The sequence below is a fragment of the Balaenoptera musculus genome, chromosome 13 (assembly GCF_009873245.2).
Source record: "Balaenoptera musculus isolate JJ_BM4_2016_0621 chromosome 13, mBalMus1.pri.v3, whole genome shotgun sequence".
NCBI classification, from domain to species: domain Eukaryota; kingdom Metazoa; phylum Chordata; class Mammalia; order Artiodactyla; family Balaenopteridae; genus Balaenoptera; species Balaenoptera musculus.
Genome location: NC_045797.1, coordinates 43,960,248 through 43,981,817, shown reverse-complemented (window position 1 = coordinate 43,981,817; position 21,570 = coordinate 43,960,248). Strand labels below are relative to the sequence as shown.

The window sequence follows — 21,570 nt, the reverse complement described above, 5'->3', positions numbered from 1 at the left end:
CAGAAAGGTTGTAGGATAAAAAAAAAAAAAAATCAATATACAAAAATCAATTGTATTTCTATACTAGCAACAAACGATCTGAAAATGGATTAAGAAAATAATTCCATTTACAATAGCATCAAAAAGAGTTTAAAAAGAGTGAAAGACTCAAACTGAAAACTACAAAATATTGTTGAAAGAAATTAAAGAAGACAAATAAATGGAAAGACATCCCATGTTTATGGATTAAAAGGCATTATTATTAAAACGGTAATTGATCTACAGAGCAATCTCTATCAGAATCTTAGCTGCCATTTAGCAAAAACTGACATACCAGTTGCAGAATTCCTATAGAAATGCAAGAGATCCAGAATAGACAAAAACAATTCTGAAAAACAACAAAGTTGGATAATTCACACTTCCCCTTTTCAAAACTTCCAACAAAGCTACAGTGATCAGTTTGGTAGCTGCAGAAGGATGGACAGATAGATTATGGAACAAAATTAAGAGTCCAGAAATTACATTTACATTATGGTCAACTGATTTTGACAAGGATGCCAAGACATTCAATGGGGAAAAGAATAGTTTTTTCAACAAATGGTGCTGGGACAACTGGATATCTAACTACAAAAGACTGAAGTTGCACCCATACATTACACCATATACAAAAATTAACAAAATGGATTAAAGACCTAAAGAGTTTAAAGTACAAAACTCTTAGAAGAAAAAAATAGGTATAAATCTTCATGATTTGGGATTAGGCAATGGTTTCTTAGATATGTCACCGACAGCAGAAGCAGTTTAAAAAAAAAAACAAAAACAGATAAATTGACCTCAATAAATTAAAAACTTTTGTGCTTTAAAGGACACTATCAAGGTGAAAGTTCAACCACAAAATGGGAGAAAATATTTACAAATTAAATATCTGATAAAAGACTTGTATTCAGAATATATTATAAAAACTTCTTACAACTCAACAATAAAAAGACAAACCAATTAAAAACGGGCAAAGGATTTGAATATTAATTTCTCCAAAGAATACATACAAATGGCCAGTAAGCAATGAAAAGATGCTCAACATCATTAGTCATTAGAGAAATGCAAACCAAAACCACAATCAGATACCACTTCAGACACACGAGGATGGCTAAAATAAAAAAGATGGACAGTGACAAATGCTGGTAAGAGTGATGATTATTGGAATCCTCTTACACTGCTGATGGGAATGTAAAATTCAGCCACCGTGAAAAACTGTTTCGCAATTCCTCAGAAAGTTAAACAGAGAGTTACCATATGACCCAGCAATTCCACACCTAGGAATTTCCAACCAAAAGACCAGAAAAAAATCTATGTACACAAATGTTCACAGCAGCATTATTCATAATAACCCAAAGAGGAAACAACCCAAATGTCCATCAACTAATGAATAAACAAAATATTCATACAATGGACTATTACTGGGCAATAAAAAGGAATGAAGTACTGATAACATGCTACAGCATGGATGAGCCTTGAAAATATTACGCTAAGTTAAAGAAGGCAAACACAAAAGGTTACACAGTTGTATGGTTCTGTTTACATGAAGTGTCTAGAATAGGCAGTTCTACAGAGGCAGAAAGTAGATTTGTGGTTGCCAGTAACTGGGAGGAGGAGAGATGGGGAGTGACTGATGATGGGTTTAAGATTTTTGGGGGGGGGGGGGGGGGGCGATGGAAACGTTCTGAAATTAAATGATGATGATGGCTGCACAATTCCGTAAATATACTAAAAGTCAATGAGTTGTATGTACACTTAATTAAAAAATTTTAAAAAAAATTACTTATTTTAAACATGTTTCTCTGCTGGGTTGTAAGCTCCAGAAGACAGCATGTTATCTTACTACTACAACATCTCCAGAGCTGAGCACAAAGCCTGAACCAACTAAACCTTCAATAAATATTACTAATTGATTACAATGAATGCACACTTAATGCCAGTTTAAAGCATGCACTAATCCTAATTATTCAAAAAATGTTTCTGTGCTTTGGATTTAACATTTGTTTTATTTAAACTACCGTCAGATATCCACACTTATTAAATAACAAATAGCAATGCTTTCAGATAATTTATAAAACAGTAAATATTGTTTTACAGGCTTGTCTCTCCTTACTAGACCCTGAAGGGCTGCTAAATGCATTGCATCTTTATATTCTCATTACCTGCTTCATTAAATTTGCTGCACTGTCTGAATAGTGGCCAGATTAAAATGTTTCTATTTCTAAGAATAATTAAAGACTGTAATATTTTCAAATTAAAATAAAGGACATCTTTAAATAAGAACTATAGGGTCACTAAAATGTTAATTTTGGATTCCTCTGTAATCACTTTATTAGTTCTGTTTATGAAGGAAGAGTTCAATGGCCTCTTTATTCTTGAGAAACCAAAATTAAGACAAAGGGCTTGTACAAGGAAAATTTAAACCTTCAAGGTTCCTGAAGTTTCCTTCTACACTGCAGAATGGAGTGTTAATCATGCAAGGCAACCTACTGTGACGTAAACTTTATTCTTAAATAAAATGTTCATGAAATATCCTTTTAAAGATCTGAAATTAATCTAACAGTACTTTTTCCTCTTATAACAATGGAGGATGCTTATGGATTACTAAAATAATTTTGATCAATTTAAACAAATTTTTGTCACTTAGAAAAAAGTGATTTATTCCCTGCAGTGCTTCCACTTTTGTTTTCCAAATGAAAATATGAAAAATCTTTATTTTGATAGTGCTTTAAGCAGTAGCAATTTATCAAACTAAAATTTTAATTTAAAATAATTCAGTACACTATAATCTCTTATTCAAAAGAAACACTTCTGGCCCAATGCAGAGTAAGATGAGTTGCCTACATCTGGTAATCATAAACTGTCATCTGTCATAGTTAAAAATAGTGCCAGTCTTACATGCAGGAGCCATCCAATTACATTTTGCCTCAAATCAAATTCTTACTGTAGCTCTTCCTTGAACAGCCTGAAGTCAGGTTTCAATTTTTAAATCTTTTGTCTGGGTGGAAAAAAACATTGAACTAGGTGGTCCCAAAAATACTGAGAGAACAAGGAACAGCTAGCAGTAAAATGCCTACTTCCTAAACAAAAGCAAATATTAAGTTCTCTTTAATAAAGTCAGGTGAAGAATGAGAAAGGGAGAAAGGCAGTTAAGAAGGAAGTTAATAAATAAATATATAAATATTAGAATGATACTAAATTTTCAGTTGTTATTTTTCACAACCATGGTCTTTATATTAATAAATAATTATGTATTTATTAGAAATCACAATCCTTAAATCAAATTCTTCCCAATTGCCAGGAAACGTGACTAGAATTCAGAGTTGATCATTTATTACCACATAGTAAGCATTTTATCTCCATATGATAACCATTCACTTGGCTAAAAAATGACAGGTGACGGTCCACAAAAATATCTGTGCAGAGCGGGAGCTTAACTCTTTCAGCAAACACGGTAAGAGGAGCTTGAGTTCTATTTCTTCCTTCTTACCATCATGTAAAATTAGAAAAATGATAGCCACCTAACAAGTTAGTTGAAAATGAAAGGAGATTTCACACATGGAAATGCTTGACGAATTAAACACACTAAATAAAAGTAATGTCTGAAGAGATAAAGTCAAGCAAGGCAATCAAATATTAAATACGATGCTTAACTAAGCTCTGATTTTTTAAAAGGTGAGTTCAACTTTCTCTGAAAGCACTGCTAACTTGGTTTCAGTTAGCAAGTTTCAGGTTGAAGGATACCTAGTATTGCTACAAAGTATCTCAACCAAATACTTGGCAAACCAGCATCTCTCTTGGCCATCTCTCCTCATCCTGTAGCTAGAGTTTTTAAAAGATACAATTTCAGGTCCTTGTCTCTTTCATCACTAAATCTTCCCTGTCTTACTTCTGACAACTTTACAGTATGTTGTCCATTTCAACAACCACACATCTAAGGAAGAAACATTTCACATAAAACTAGCATAAATTCTATATTTGCCCTTTCTATAAAAGTTTAGTAATCCCCTATTCTGAGCAAGGAACTGTGCAAGTACTTTACATACATTATCACTAATCACAACAACTCTATAAAGTGTTTATTATCTGCACTTTATACATAAGGCAACCAAGGCTTAGAAGTATTATTAAATAAATTGTGCAGGGTTACTGATTGAAATTCAGGTCTGACTGTGAAGGTCTCACTCTTTCCATCATACCGCATATTTTGTATTTAAAGGAATTTATCAGTACTCAAGTTTGCTTTTCACCCTACTTGAGGATTCCAAATAGTGTTTCAACCCCAATTTAAATAACTGAGAAGAGAGAAGTAATTAACTAACACCATGAGCAGAGTTATATATACACCAGTAAATTCCAGTAACATAGATTCAGTAATAGGAGTAAATCATGTTCTGTTCAAATTGCAAATCGTGGTTCCTAGAAGCCATCTAAATTGTCCCTCTCGCTGAAAATAATAAATTAAAACTGTAAATAGCTATAGATAGATAGATATTAATAGATAAGACAACACAAATCAACCAGAACACAGAACTGCAGATCTTCCTAATAATGTAGCATTTTTGTACAGTTAATGTTTTGAGTGATGTTGGAGAATTACTCCAAAAGAGATTGACAGTCCAATAGGCACTTCAAAACAGAATATCTGACCTCAAAAGATAAGAGAAGCCACCAGGAAAGTCATTAAAACCCTTGAACATTTTTGTGAAAGGACATTACATGTGATCCACTGTGAAAATTCAACCACAAAAATGTCACGTTGTGCTACCAAACAATTTTGTAGTAAAAAATACACACCAAAAAGCCCAAAATCTTGATTCATCTCTGTTCATTCTAAGACTTATGCACAGCTGTGATTACAACCTAAATTTTGTTAAAAATAAACTAAAACTTATTTTCATAACTGTTGGTTTTATGTTTCAAGACAGTCTTAACCAAATCTTTTTCCCTCCGTTATTTGCCATGAAATTTGAGCTTACTTTAAGTGCTTGTTTCTCTTCTATTAAGTATCCTCAAGTAGAAAATGTCTCAATATACTGAAGGAAGGTAAAACTACCTATGACTGTTGCTGCCTTCTTAGGAAAATCCAAATTTCTCTGAGACAGAAAACAGTGAGGTTCAATAACCACCACACCAATTTATTTAATTAATTAGTTCATGTTGTTTTCAACACTTCCTTTAATCCCACATTCCATTTCCAGCTTTATTAGAAGATGACCAAAAATACAGCAGAAAATAATTCTAACTTCCCACTTCCAACTTTACTTCTTGTTGGCATACACACATTACAATAGGCACCAAACCTTAGAAATAGGAAATTGCTGCCAAAATCCTGTTTTCTACTAATAAAAACTAAATGGAAAACATACTGTTCCGTAACTCTATAAACCTGAAAAGCTTAATAAACTGGAATAGGGGAAAAGTCTGAGCAAATTACTAGTTTAAAAAGAGAATCAATTTCACTAGTAGGTAAACTAGTTATAGTTATACTTCTATAACCTTACACACCTATGGCACACACTCAGTATAAATGCTCAATGAATAGCTAATAGTACAGATAATGAAATAAGGTAAAGTATTCACATCACTGACCAGAATAATCTATTTTAATTTTAGATTATTTAAGTGGAAAAAATACACAATTGAGTATATACAACTATATACTAGCAACAGCTATTCTTATGGAAAATCAGAATTTTGGCAAATCTGTAATCTGAGAGTAGTAATTCCTAGATCTGTCTCAATTGCCAACTCTTAACAATAGACTTGAAGAAGTAACATTAACATTTAATAATTTTTTAATCTTAAATTGCTTTGAGCTACGCAGAATAAATATAAGATCGTGGTACTGAGGAGAAACAACAGTATTTTAGTGTCTAGCAATACCTTACATAAATGCCTAAAAGGTGATTGATTAAAAAGTTTGAAAGCAATGAGGCAAATTTAAATAGATATACATTATATACACATAAATACACATCCAGTAACATAAATGAGCATTATCCATGATAATGACCCTATGCCACTAGCTGTCTAGTCCTGAACAAATAATTTAATCTCTTTAGTTTTCTTGGTTTCCTTACCCATAAAACAAGAATAAATGACTATTAAGATGTCTTATCTGTGGGTATGATCTAAAAATCCTGGATTTACAAAAGCTGCTTAAGTTACTTAATTGCTCCTTTAAAAAGGGGTAAGGTAGGGGATTCATTTTATTTCTCCCGTTTGAAAAAACATCTTAAAAAATTTCCAAGAATGGATGTATAAGGCTCAAGGCCAGGAGTAAACCTGGCTGAACATCAAAGTTCTCATCCTGTCACTTTGTTGAAAAGCTGTGCGGAGTCAATGAGGAGACCGAGTGATAAGGCCACCACTGTTTCTTCTGCCTTCAAGGAATTTACAGACTAGAAAAAAAAGCCAATATTTATTTATTTTTATATATATATATATATATATATATATATAATTACATATATACATATATATTACATTATTACATGTATTATATACATATATATTAGTTATATATAACTGTAATATATATATAGATATAGATATATAACTGTAACAGAAGGCACAAAATGAAAACCAAGAGATAGGAGTTCTGAGGAATACTGGATTCCCTCCACCTGGAAGGTGAATACTTCAGGAAGGATTGGGCCTTTGACAAGACTTGGGCAAAATGAAATGGGAAGGGGGATTTTAGACAGAGAGAAAAACACAAGCAAATGCAAAGAACAGGCATGTTTAGGAAACAAGTCCTTCAATATGGCTGGAGACAGAGTAATGGCAGATGGGATTACAAAGGCTAGGACTAGACCATGGAATGCCTCTTAAAAGTCCAGGATAGTATGAACTTAATTTGAAAAGTAAAGGAAAACCCCTTAAGTGCTATGATTAGAGCCATACTTTAGGAAGATTAATTTGGCTTAACACATAGGATTTAGTGGAAAAACCAGTTAGAAGTTCTGACGAGGAATTAAGAGTACCCGGATTTGGGTAAATAAAGAAAACAGAGAAGATATTTCCATTGCTCCCACTACTTATCCATGCAAGACTTTAAACCATATATAGGAGAAAAAAATTACAAATTTACTCTTTTTCAATTTAAACCTGGTTCTCATCAAGTAATTTACTTACAACTGACAAAACAGCTATCTTAAAAAGAGTTAAAACCATCAGAAATGCATATGTAGTACTTAATCTTGGCCAAGGTTTCAGGACAGACACTCCTATACATTACTCAAAATAATTTGTATCTTTCTGAAGAGAAGTTCTGCAACATGAACCAAAAGCCTAAATACTATAACCCAGCAATTTGGAAATAATTATGAATAAGAACAATAATTTATATTCAATTATATTCATTTTAGCATTCATGTTTGCAAAAAATTTAGGAATAACTTGAATATTTAACTATAAGGGATTAACAGTACATACTTAGAATACTACACCCATTAAAACAATGTAGAATATTTCTAAATGAAAGGTATTTCCCCATTTAGTGTGAGAAAAATGATTACAGAACAAAATGTACCATACGTAACCCCAACACATACACACACCGTTAGAAATACACACCAAAACCACTCTGTGAAGTGATAGTTTTATTCTTCCACAGACCTTCTAAATTTTCTACAACATACACACATACATACACACACACAGTGTTGCACTACTAAACCAAGATCTAGAAGAAATATCTAACGAAATGACTAAATGCTGGGTTTCAACTAAGTTTAGAACTGAAAAGCAGGAGACTTCCTCCAATCAATAGGTCTCGCAATTGATTAACACCCAAGTTGCCTTCTCAGGATTTTTTTTTTGGGGGGGGGGGGATTCCCAGGGGCATTTATTTCAAGCAGCCAAGACCCCTTCTCCTCTCTACCTGAATGTATGAGCGTACACCTTTACCCATATCCTCAGTAACCTTAAGCTTTGAAAGAAATTGAAAGTGACTTAGCAAAAGTAAAGATAAGGGAGCCCTACATACCTACAAGTATGCTCCAGAAATGGTCCAAAGTCAGTTTTTGTCTTGCTGTATAATCAAACTGTATTTAAATGCTAGAAACATTTCTGTCCCCATCCTACACAAACTCCTCTCAAAGGTCACCTACAGTATGTTAACTGCCAAATCCCAAAAACACTAGTAATAATGGGTAGTGTTGTACATATTCCTAAAATTCAACAGGGTCTGCAATCATTTCTCAATCTTCACATTAAATGGCTTCTCTCTAGTATTTAACCATCCATTCCCTCTTGAAAAACCTCTCCTTCCCTAATATCAGGGAACCAGCCCTAACCTGCTTCTTTTACTGCTCTGACTGTAACTTCCTGATCCCTCCTTGTGCTGCATGTCCCCAAAACACAGGTTTTAGGCTCTCCTTCCTTAATCTTCTGTTCTTTTTATGCAAATATCCTCACAGTATTCATCTGTCTCGCTTTGCATTCAATTCCCAATTCTTCATTCATCATTAAGCCTGTCATTTCTCTGAGCTTCAAATTTGAAGTTTCCAAAACAGAACTTGACATCATTTCTACCTACTTTAGCTCTATTTCTACTGACACTAGAGCACTAGCATTGCCAAGGTTGCACTCTGACTGAAATTTCATGTTGTCCTTTGAGCCCCTCCCTTACCCTAGTCCCACAAATCTATGTCAAATATCAAGTATTCCTTTCTAAGTTTCTCAAACCTGTCACCTCCTTTTCATTCCTACTTCAGGCCAAGTTCAGGCACATCTGGGCACAAAAAGAGTCATCCTGTTCTGCCTCTAAGTTCTTCTCCAATTTATCTTATATAGCACCCCAAAACAGTCTTTCAAACCTGCTGTCATTTTACCACTCCCTACTTTAAAACTTCCAAAGGCTCTTTATTTCCTTTATGATAAAATCCAAAAGTCAATGTCTTCTGCAACCTGACCCAGGGTATCTTTTCATAAAACCAGAGAACATCAAAACTGGAACACTAGAAATCATGCAGAAGAGGAAACTGAGGACCAAAAACAGTAAGATTCTCACTCTGGCCAAAATCAAAACATACGAGAACAGAAACTTTAAAACCTAGGTTGGTGTTTCCTACATTTGCCTAATATTAACATAACCCTTTGTCAAGGTGCTTAATATATTGCCATGCCTTTCCCTTATAAATTATGATTTGGTAGATCTGAATAGGGTCACAGAAATAAAAATAAAGAAGCACTAGGTGATTCTCCTCTTCAGGGAAGTTTGAGGAAACCTGACCTAGATCTTACAAGTCTTCTACATTCTTTACTTATACCAATCTTATCTTTCAACTACTATCCTATAAATATTCTGTTCTACCCAGAAAGCTCTATTCACTGTCTAAATTACACCTTGTTTAGTGGTTAAATCATTCTCCCACCCCATCCAAACCCCCAAACCTACCCAATTCCTTCTATTTTAAGCTCTTGAAAATCTTTTGACTGTCTTAATCAATGCTTTCCATTTTAACCCCAATAATCAAGTACTTCATAGATTTCATTTGTTGTAAGTATCCCGCTAAGAACAACAGAAAATCCAAGATGAAAAATGTATAAAATATAAATTATTAATTTTGGTCTTAGTCTGCAAGATAAAATGTCTTAAGTACTAGTTAATCAGCTAAAAAAACAAAAAAAAAAAACAAACTCTTTTAATATCTCTCACTTCTTTACACCCTTACATGTTACCATAATCAGATGTACCAACTGGATGTGTTTCAACCATGGGACTTAAGGGGGGAACAAGGGTGGCAAAAGAGTAGAATAATATATGGGCTTAAGTTTGTTTTTTAATATACCTAGAGAGCTTAGATTCTTTCCTCTATCACCACACTTCTCATAAAATGAGGAAAAACTCACTCCATGGCAGTTTCAGCTTCTCACGGATTTCCATTTAAGTCGTAACCTCTAATCTGCAACGTTAAAATTAGCTGCTGATAAATACTAAAATATAACTTAAGCAATGAATTAGAACAATAGGTAAAGTTAGTCTTCCCAAGCAAAAGAGCCAAAAACAAACACTAAAAAAATATCAGGTCATTCCACTTACATACAAAATGAGGCTCCCCAGAGACAGACATTCAAGAGTAAATTTGATTTTATATTTAGTACCTAAAAATAATCAAAATAAATGTCTGGTATAATAATATGGACTATACTGGATCTTAATTTCTCCAATCTCAAAATATTCCTAAATTAGTTTAGCAAATAAAGAACTTAAGATGTTATTAAATGGTCTAAGACTCAAATTATTAATACAGAGCCTTAATAGTTGCTGAGTAGGCCCTGATGTGACTTTTGACCTATTTTTAAAGTCTGGATTTATTGTATTGTTATCACTACTATCAGTTTTACTTATCAAAAACTAGTATAGCAATTTACTTTCCCTTTGTAATGTTAATGGTCAGAAGGATGAAGAAATAAAAATCCTTCTGTTCATTGAATTCACATGTAAAGAAACCATAAAGGTAAAAATCCAAAGCTATATTATTTTCTATTAAGTGTTAACTATAAAATCTTTCCAATGTCTCAATATGAACTCAATCTTAAGCTCACCTTTTCCCCACGATACTTTATTGAACCAATTTTTAAAAGGATGTTGTAAAGGTTCCTGTAATTAGCTCCACATATTGCTTTTAGAAACATTATCACCAATCCTGCTAACAATTCTGCTATAGAAATAATTTTTTTTTTAATTATAAAACTTGGATGTGGCCAGAAAAACAAACTGCTTGTGTGGAATATCTAATTGGACTACTTAAAAATAGCTCTAATAATTTTTAAGACAATTTATTATAAGGTCAGATACACAGCCTACCCACCTTCCCTTTTTCTTAAAATGGCACATTTAACCATCTACATAATAAAATATTTTAAAAATATTCATTACACTTACGAGCTTAAATTCTTACACAACCCCAATCCACTGAGACTTGAAAGGATCTGGGCTTTCAAGGGGGAGGAAAGGGGATCAAGATCACTGATTGGTTATTACAAGGACAAAGGTTAGTGACTTAAACATAGACACACATTTAAAACTACTGTGTATACATTTTAACCATTTTAAGATATATAAAATTATAATCTAATTAAAAGGTGACTGGTAATAACTTTAAAGGTTCAATAATATTTCCAAAGAAGAAGACAGGCTTACTGCAAACACAGGATCTTGCTATCTACAAACCTTTGGATAGAATTTCAACTACACCAAGTCAGATTTTTTAAAAAAATACTTAGTCACAGAAAATATGTCATTATGGAATACAAACATGGCTATGTAGATTTATCACACCAAAGTGACCAAATGAAATTATGTTAAAACTATATTGTTCACAACGTGCAAGATTAAAGAATAGAACCTAATCAACGATAGGACTGCAAACATTAAATCAAATGCCAGTGAAACAGAACAGCGTGACATTTTCTCATATATAACGAACTGCCAAAACACATTTGAAATAGCTGTTTTAATCCTTTACTCTTAAACCCTTCATAGGCTTCATTTTCAATCCAAAATATATCTAAATGCAAAGCTTATTCATAGAAATATATATTACTGGTCACATTAAAAAATGAATAAAAGATTAAAAAGCAGATATACCCTTGTCCTTCCAATTTTTCTTCTGACCGTCCATCTCTTGTCACGATCTGCCCTACAGATGCAATTATCAGTTATGCATACCAACAGAAAAGCTGTAACTGCAAAAATCTACCCCCTGAGACATGAAATATCCGTTTCCTCAACCGTATCTGCAGTCTCCTCTGCTGCACAACTGCAGCAGGACTGAAGTCACCTGACGCCTTCTGGGTGTGGAGCAGTCTGACGCAGTGCAATCTGTAACTAGGCTACTAATACTCAGGCACTACCGCCTTCCTCTATCTGTTTATTGTTCTAGTCTTTTGCTTGTTGCTCACACCAAATGGAGCTACTTTTGCAGGGGGAGGGGAAGGCCACCAAAAGAAAAGAAAGAAAAGAGGGTTGTTCTTCTGGCAGAGTAAACCACTGAATATATTTGAAATGCACTTAACGCCATGTACAGTTTTTTAAAAATTTTATTTTTATTTATTTATTTTTTGACAGATAAGGGAATTATGCTGCTGGTTTCCAGCTTCATTTAAAACTTTAAAATCAATGGTTACCTCATAAGATAAAAATGGACTGATCCAAAGAAGGGTAACAGCTTAAATTTCAAGCCTGGGAAATGCGAGTCTCTTCTTACTTTCTCTTAAATTATCAGCATTTTGCACCCTTATGAGGGTGTGACAGGAGAATCACAAAGTCAAATTATTAATGTTTACTGAATATGTTAAATAGAAAAAAGTTTTTACTTAATTTCAGCAATCTCATATTTCTAAGGTAATGCTATCTCTTCTTTTGCAACTACAGAAATCCAGAGACTTGCAAATATATACTTATTCTTAATTACCACCTGCTCCAACTCGATCTTTCAATAAATATCTATTAGACACCACTGCAGGTACTATTAATAGACTCTTTGCTTGAGGAGAAATATTCACGTGCTAATTATATCATTTGCTTTGGGAAAGTGACATAAGACCAAAGTAAAATTTTACTGATAAAACAAAAACAAATCTATATAAGAAATTTCTGAAATTTTTGTTCAACTTTATAAAACTGGCATTCGAATATTCCAGTGCAGAATATTACGTCTTTACTAACGTTTCACAACTGTTTTAACTGATACTACCATTTGACTTAGCAGAAAAGGCAACATATAATGACAAATCAGGGAAAATATTTTTAAATGTGAGATATGCTGAAGCATTATAAGATATGGAGCCTATGTACGAAACTACATACTTCAGAAGACTATATAGCTACACTGAAATAGGTATGATATTTTTTGGAACTTGCTGTAAAACTGTGTGGGCTGCAAAACCCTGCAAAATTCTTCAAGTCAGAAGTGGCCTGAATATCAAGAACTCAGTTCTTTTCCTCTCTGCCTCTCTAACTCCAAACATAAATAAAGCAAAGCAATTTTTAAAGACAGTCTAGTATTCTCAGCTCAGAAGTTAATATTTAACTTTAAACTTTATTCACTGGACCCTTGTATAATGAGATATTTGAGAACACTTGTCACCAAGTCATATCACAGCTGAAAATCTCTGGCCTCTTCATGCGATAGTTAGAAATCCCAAACTATTCACTAACTACATAATATTTCCAAAATAGTATTTTCTAATAATGAATCCCTTAAGACTGAAGGCCAATAAATACTTTAGCATTAGAATAATGCACTCAAAGACATCACCCAAACACTGTTTTGAAGTCAGAGATTACTACACTAATAGTAGAGGGGAAAAAAGATTTCTTGAGACAAAGGGTATTTACCATTCATTTTATTCACATCTTCCAGTACTTGACTTGGTGTAACAATTTTTAAAAATCATCTGAGAGGGCAAGAACGTATAATAACACCCATTCATCTAAACGTTAAACATACTTAATAGCTCCCCTGGCAGATTAAGAAGTCAAAATAGGAGCCCTGAAATTAGACCTTACATAGTAATATCTAATTCTTTAGCTTTTATGATCTTTGCAATTTAGGCTATTAAGTTTACAGGGAAAACTAACTAAGATAAATCAATTTACATTTTGCCCATTTCTTTCTTAGAAAGTTTTAAAACTAGAGTTGTTTTAAGTTTGGTAATCTAAGGAAAAAGTGCTTAAATTTGAAAATCTGATGAGACCAATCTGTTAAAAATGTAAAGCCACTGGGCTAGGCTTATTGTGATGAGAGGATCAAATGAGTTTGTGTATGCAAAAGACCTTAGGACAATGCCTGATAAAAAGTGGCCCTATGTAAGTGCTATTTATTATTATTATGCTAAAAATTTTAACCGTTAAACCACAAGGAAATAAAGCCTGTAAATCATATCTAAGAAAGGGCATATATTAAGCCATTCAATTCTATGCAATAACCCAATACCCTCTTTAAAAAGAAGCGCCCCACCACCACCACCACACACACACACACACACACACACACACACACACACAAATTACTGTGCTTTGTTATTATAGTTCTATTCTCCTCCAGCTGAGAAAAAATTTTATATGGGTAGATTATAGGTCCGATTCCATATTAAATCCCAAGATAACAGGCAAATAGAGAACATAAATCTGTTAAAAACTTATCATTTGTTTCCCTTCAAGTATTTAACATTTTGTTTAAAAATGAAAAATTATTTCAAGGACAATTTTCAAATAGAGCAGATATATACACCACATTGATTATTTGGGATAGGAACTTATTTTCCCTTAAAAGTAAAGGCTTCCAAAGGAGAGGAGCACAGAAGATTCCTTTATTTATAATACAAGCAAATAAAAGTGCTGTCTGAATTCTAAGTCCTACTGCATATTGTGCATGGGGTTAGGGAGGGGGGGAATTCTTCTTTTCCTAAACTGAAAATCAGCCTTACACTGAACTTTTGAAATCATCTGTTCTGAGTTCATGATTGGCAACGTCTCATTCCTCAATGTCCATATACCCAGTACCTCCCCCAAGCATGACAAAAACACCAATGACCAAAACCGCCCCAAACACACCCCTAACTCCTTTCCAAACGGTACCCATGCTCTAAAATTACCTACACTCTCTACGTTTCTCTTCTCTTTATATCTCAGATCAAAACTCTCATTTTCTTCGCGCACTTACCTCATTAGCAGGAAAATTATATGATTAAAATAAGTCCTACTAAAGAATAAAAAACTCCTTTCTCTATAACACTCTCATAAACGCGCGCGCGCGCGCGTGTGTGTGTGTGTGTGTCTTGTACCTAAGTGGCAGGATTTCAAACAGTAGAGGACTGTATTTTGGAATAGGCAACAATATGTAAACTGTAAGACCTCCCAAGCCAGCTCTCCCAAGATATTCCTCTTTTTCCATTTCTTTCCTTCCTCTAATTCTGAACCCCAGAAAAACTCAAGTTTTTGTTTTGCTTTGTTTGCTTTACAATGTTTAGAAATGAAGGCAAATAAGGTGAGAAAGAGGTGGTCATTTGGATTGAAAGTGCTACTCTCTAAACTGGGGGTTGCTTGTATACAATTCTTGATAGCTAAAAAAATTATTTCTACTTTCCAGCAATAGACAACAGGACTTTTTAATTAAAAAAAAAATTACAGCTACACAGTAGTTTTAAACTTACTTCAAAATTTAATTATTCTGAGCTATACAAAAGTATAAAACTAAACATATGTCCCATTACTGAAAGATATTAAATAATGCTGTTTAATACCATATGCTGTAACATAATGCCCTCTATGGACTAAATTACAGCACTTCAGCACTAACTACTGAATTGAACCTTAAGACATGAACAAAGACTTTAGTCTAGAAAATGAATGACAAGTTAAAAAATAACCAAAATATAATGAGCATTTTAAGGTCTATAAACAATTTCATATAAGCTGATAAAAATACATACTAAAAAATCATACAGAAAGAAACTGAAAGTGATACTATTCAATGAGAACTAAATAAATGTTGATTTCTTATATTATAATCTAAAATAAATACACAGATAATCCAAAAGATCCAAAGCATTTTTAAATCTGGAATTTAAAAATTTAATAGTCATTGGGTTTTGAACAGATCTTTTAAAACTTTTAAGTTTTCACTCAAGTACATGTTTGGGGGAATCTTCAAGATCATTTCATAATGTTTATCATAGCATGATTCAAGCATTTGTTTGATTCAGTACAATGTGTCAAAATTCAAAATCCTTTTATAAAGTCATTTTCAAAGTCATTTGTTAGTGTGAAGCAAATATCCACAACTCACTAAATTTCTCGGCCCAACTGAGTTTCCATATGGTCAATTACAGAGCATTCCACAGACATCGTTTTCTATCTACAACACTAGATGGCACCAACACCCATAGTACCGTTGACTGTCCAACCCAAAGCATGCACTCTGGCTAAAACTGTCCTCAATTTTCTGGCTCTTCCTTAGGATTGCTGCCTGGTACTAGGGAACTATCAGAGTGTGATACGGATAGGAAAACAACTCCAACACTAAAAAGGCATGTGGGATAAAATGATCTCTGACCAGAATTCAAAATCAATTTTGAACAGATCAGAATTAAACATAAAAATGAAACTATAAATTAGTAAATAAAAAGTTATAAATTTTCCCACGTGAAAACTGAAAATATCCACCAAAATGTAAAGTAACATAAAAATTATTTAGAAAACTAAGGGAAATCTGTAACATGACAAGAATTTGCATCCACTCTATATAAAGAACTCTCATAAAATCAGAAAGAGGTGATTCTAAATTTTAAAATGGGCAAAGGGTATGAACAGGCAATTCACAAAAGAAATACAAATAGCCAATAAATATGTGGAACATGCTCACTTTCACTAATAATCAAAGATCGAAACAGCAAGATAACTACTTTAACCTAATCCAACTGGTAAAGGTTTTAAAAAAAAAAAAAAGCCAAGTATACAACGTGTGGAAGGATACATAAGAAGTTAAGTCCTAGTAAATGACTCTAGGAAAGAGCACTAGGCAGCTTAGTAAAGACAGGAAGAAGACTTACTGTAATAGTACTTTTTGAATTTTGTATAATGTGTAAGTCCTTAGCTATCAAAATTTTCTGATTAAAAAAATAATATTAATAAATAATACTAATTGTTGGTGATCAATAGAGAAATGGGTTGTCTTACTCCATTAGAAGGGTAAAAATTAGTACAAGTTTTGACAAGGGATTCATCTGCAAAATATACAAAGAGATCATGCAGCTCAATATCAAAAAAAAAAAACAACCAATCAAAAACTGGGCAGAAGATCTAAATAGATATTTTTCCAAAGAAGATATACAGATGGCCAAAAAGCACATGAAAAGATGCTCAATGTCACTATTAGAGAAATGCAAATCAAAACTACAATGAGGCATTACCTCACACCAGTCAGAATAGCCATCATCAAAAAGTCTATAAACAATAAATGCTGGAGAGGGTGTGGAGAAAAGGGCACCCTCCTACACTGTTGGGGGGAATGTAAATTGATACAGCCACCATGGAGAACAATATGGAGGTTCCTTAAAAAACTAAATATAGAACTGCCTATGATCCAGCAATCCCACTCCTGGGCATATAACCGGAGAAAACTGTAGTTTGAAAAGATACATGCACCCAAATGTTTATTGCAACACTATTTACAATAGCCAGGACATGGAAGCAACCTAAATGCCCATCAACAGAGGAATGGATAAAGAAGATGTGGTACATATATACAATGGAATATTACTCAGCCATAAAAAGAAACAAAATTGTGCCATTTGTACAGACATGGATGGACCCAGAGACTGTCATACAAAGTGAAGTCAGAAAGAGAAAAACAAACATCATTAGCTTATATGTGGAATCTAGAAAAATGATACAGATGAACTTATTTGCAAAGCAGAAATAGAGACACAGACATAGAGGACAAACGTACGGATACTAAGGGGGAAAGGGGTGGGTGGGATGAATTGGGAGATCGGGATTGACATATATACACTACTATGTAAAAAACAGATAACTAATGAGAACCTACTGTATAGCACAGGGAACTCTACTCAGTGGCCTGTGGTGACCTAAATGGGAAGGAAATCCAAAAAAGAGGGGATATATGTATACGTATAGGTGATTCACTTTGCTGTACAGCAGAAACTAACACAACGTTGTAAAGCAACTATATTCCAATAAAAAAATTTTAAAAATTAGTACAAGTTTTCTGACAGCCAATTTTTGTCAAAACGCTTAAAAATGCACATACCCATTTCCTAGGGTTTTATTTCTAGTAATTTATGGAAAAGAATAATTCAGAGGTATGTACAACATATTTAAACATAAAGAGGTTAATAACTGCATTATTTATAAATTTAAAAAACTGGAGACAATCTAAGGATCCTAGAGAACTGATTAAATTATAATATATCCAATACCAAGGAACACTAAACATTAAATAATCACCCAGCAGAAAAATAAAGACATGGAAATTTTGGCACTGTACAATATAATATATTGCTGAATTTTGTAAAGCAATAAACAATATGTAAAGTATGATCCCAGTTTGGAAAAACACTTTTTTTCACTGCATTCATAAAGTATCCATATGCATAGAAATAGACTAGAAGAATATATTCTAACATATTAGCAATGATTTTGTCTGGGCAATACAATTACAATTTTTTTTTCATCTAAATGCTTTTCTCTACTTCGCAAATTTGTACAATTAGCATATATTACTTCAGATTGCTTCATGTACTGCTACCCTGACTGACAGCATGTTCTTGAGAGAAATTCTGACTACTAAATTTAACTGAAGCTCAAATAGATTAAAACATCTGCCCAGGGTCATACAGCTAATCGGTAATAAAGCCAGGATTAGATCTTAGGTGTGTAAGATGCCCAAGATGAAGTTCTTTCAACCATATTATATGCAGCAATATCTATCTTTTATAAAGGTTCATATTTCATATTTATTTTCAATCTGTATTGGACCCACGGTAAGCACTAAATAAATCCACACTAATTTGATAATGTCAAACATTTACGTAAATATAATCATTTCCTTATTAATAAGTCAGTTTCTAATTTGGCTACACTTATATTTACTCAAAGCCTTCCAGTTAAAGATAATTCTACTCAATGTGTTAGATTAAACATTTTCATTTTTCAGGGTACTTAAATTTCTACTTTCATCAGATTAACTGCTCACTGTCCTAATCAAAATCCAACTAATAATATTCAAGAAGCATCCTATATATGCTCACTAAAAATGTATTTTACCAAAATACTTAATATCTATAATGCTTTACTGAGAAAGCCCAAAAGCTATATAATCAATTTTTAAAATTAATATAAGAAAAATGTTTTAAGTTATAAACATCATCAAAAGAAAGTTCTTATTCATGAACACATTTAAGAAGTATCTATAAATTGGCAAAGGATTAATTTTTAATTCTTTACCTAGATAAATGGGCCATTTTTCAGCAAGTTCTTTATTACGGCAATACTATTTGGTTATTCCTGGAAAGCACATACTTTAAGTATAATGAATAATTAACTTCTGGTTGGTTTACACTTCACTCACCAATAGTTACAACAGGTCAGCAAAACACAATCTATACTATGATTATGAACTTAAAACGTTCTGTGCACTAGTGGCAAACTAAGCAACCAACAACATGTATTAAGCAATCACTATCATTAAGTCAAGATCTCAGTGGTTTGGATGGGAGACATTAGCACCTTTCTTCACCAATGACCCACCAACAAAAAAGACAGCAGTTGTCCAGCACAATAGGGTTATTCAGTCTCCACATGGAAGCAACAGAATGTTACCCTCATTCTAATATCCCTACTTATAGAAGACCACATGAGAAAATGTACACAGTAACCAATGTTCCTGACGTTTTTAAAATGCCTTGCATTGGTTAATGCCCCCAACACAATAGGTATGTAATAAAAGCAGCAGCACCCTGGTTGTCTGCTATTTAGACAATAACTGCTTGCTCCAAAACTGTGAAGGGGACAAAACCTAGGTCACATCCCAGTTCTTCACTTGTCGGAAAAAATATCTCCTTTGTAGAATCGGGTAAGAACTAATATAAATAAGAAAGTCAACTAATCTATGACAAAGGAGGCAAGAATATACAGAAAAGACAGTCTCTTCAATAAGTGGTGCTGGGAAAACTGGACAGCCACATATAAAAGAATCAAATTAGAACACTCTCTAACACCATACACAAAAATAAACTCAAGATGGATTAAAGAGCTAAATGCAAGGCCAGAAACTATAAAACTCTTAGAGGAAAACATAGGCAGAACACTCTCTGACATAAATCGCAGCAAGATCTTTTTTGATTCACCTCCTAATGAAAATAAAAACAAAAATAAACAAATGAAACCTAATGAAACTTAAAAGTTTTTGCACAGCAAAGGAAACCATAAATAAAACAAAGACACCCCACAGAATGAGAGAAAATATTTACAAACAAACCAACCAACAAAGGATTAATCTCCAAAATATATAAACAGCTTATGCAGCTCAACATCAAAAAAACAAACACCACAATCAAAAAATGGGCGGAAGATCTAAATAGACATTTCTCCAAAGAAGACATACAGATGGCAAAAAGCACATGAAAAGATGATCAACAATACTAATTATTAAAGAAATGCAAATCAGAACTACAATGAGGTATCACATCACACCAGTCAGAATGCCATCATCAAAAAAACTACAAACAATAAATGCTGGGGAGGGTGTGGAGAAAAGGGAACCCTCCTACACTGTTGGTGGGAAAGTAAACTGGTACAACCATTATGGAGAACAGTATGTAGGTTCCTTAAAAAACTAAATATAGAACTAACATATGATCCAGCAATCCCACTCCTGGGCATATATCCGGAGAAAACTGTAATTCGAAAAGACACATGCACCCCAACGTTCATTGCAGCACCATTTACAATAGCCATACATGGAAGCAACCTAAATGTCCATCGACAGAGGAGTGGATAAAGAAGATGTGGTACACATATACAATGGAATATTACTCAGCCATAAAAAAGGACAAAATAATGCCATTTGCAGAAACATGGATGGACCTAGAGATTATCATACTGAGTGAAGTCACACAGAAAAAGACAAATATCATATGATATCGCTTATATGTGATCTAACCAAAAAAAATGGTACAAATTATTTACAAAACAGAAATAGAGTCACAGATGTAGGAAACAAACTTATGGTTACCAGAGTGTAAGGGGTGGGGGGGGGAGGGATAAATTGAGAGATTGGGACTGACATATACACACTACCATATGTAAAATAGATAACTAATAAGGACCTACTGTATAGCACAGGGAATTCTACTCAATACTCTGCAGTGACCCATATGGGAAAAGAATCTAAAAAAGAGTGGATATATGTATATGTGTAACTGATTCACTTAGCTGTACACCTGAAACACAACATTGTAAATCAACTAGACGCCAATAAAAATTAAAAAAAAAAGTTAGCCCAATGTCTGGAACACAATAGAAGCTCAAAAGTATTGTGCTTACTACCTAATTGGCTATGCAACCTCGGTAAAGTTTCTTAACATCCCTAGATTTAGGTTTTGTCATCCATGAAATGATTCCTTCTTTTAGATTATGGTGAAGACTAAATGAGATGACTATGTGAAAGTGCTTGGTGCTTAAAAGATTTCCCATAAATGGTAGTCTCCCCTTTCCAGGTAAAATGCAAAGAATTCAGCTTCTTTTCTCAGCCTTTCAAAATTCTTAATTTAAAAATGTCCTAAATAGAGAGAAAGAAAACCTAAAACTGAAAGCAAACTGAAACAAATCTAACTTTATTTCAAATGAGTATTATAACCACACTGAAGGTGGGGGAAGGTAGAAGGAAAAGGGAAAATAAAACTAATCCGAGTAACCTGGGCAGGGTTGAGGGAGGTGGATTTGAAAAATAATCCTGAACCCTTTATGTTTATTATAATGATATTATAAAACATTCTAAAACTATTTTAGGTGTA

General features: G+C 33.3%; 1 protein-coding gene across 4 annotated transcripts in view; it reads right to left on the bottom strand.

The window, feature by feature from the left end:
• RTN4 (reticulon 4) overlaps positions 1 to 21,570 on the bottom strand; it is a 67,057-nt gene that overhangs the window by 20,752 nt on the left and 24,735 nt on the right. The window contains exon 1 of one of the 4 annotated variants that reach the window (XM_036873392.1): positions 11,618 to 11,893. The exons of the other annotated variants lie outside the window; for them this stretch is intronic. Coding sequence (XP_036729287.1) covers positions 11,618 to 11,651 — 34 coding nt within the window. The 5' untranslated portion in view covers positions 11,652 to 11,893. Of the gene's footprint in view, positions 1 to 11,617; positions 11,894 to 21,570 lie in introns of those variants that run through there. 4 annotated transcript variants of the gene reach the window in all.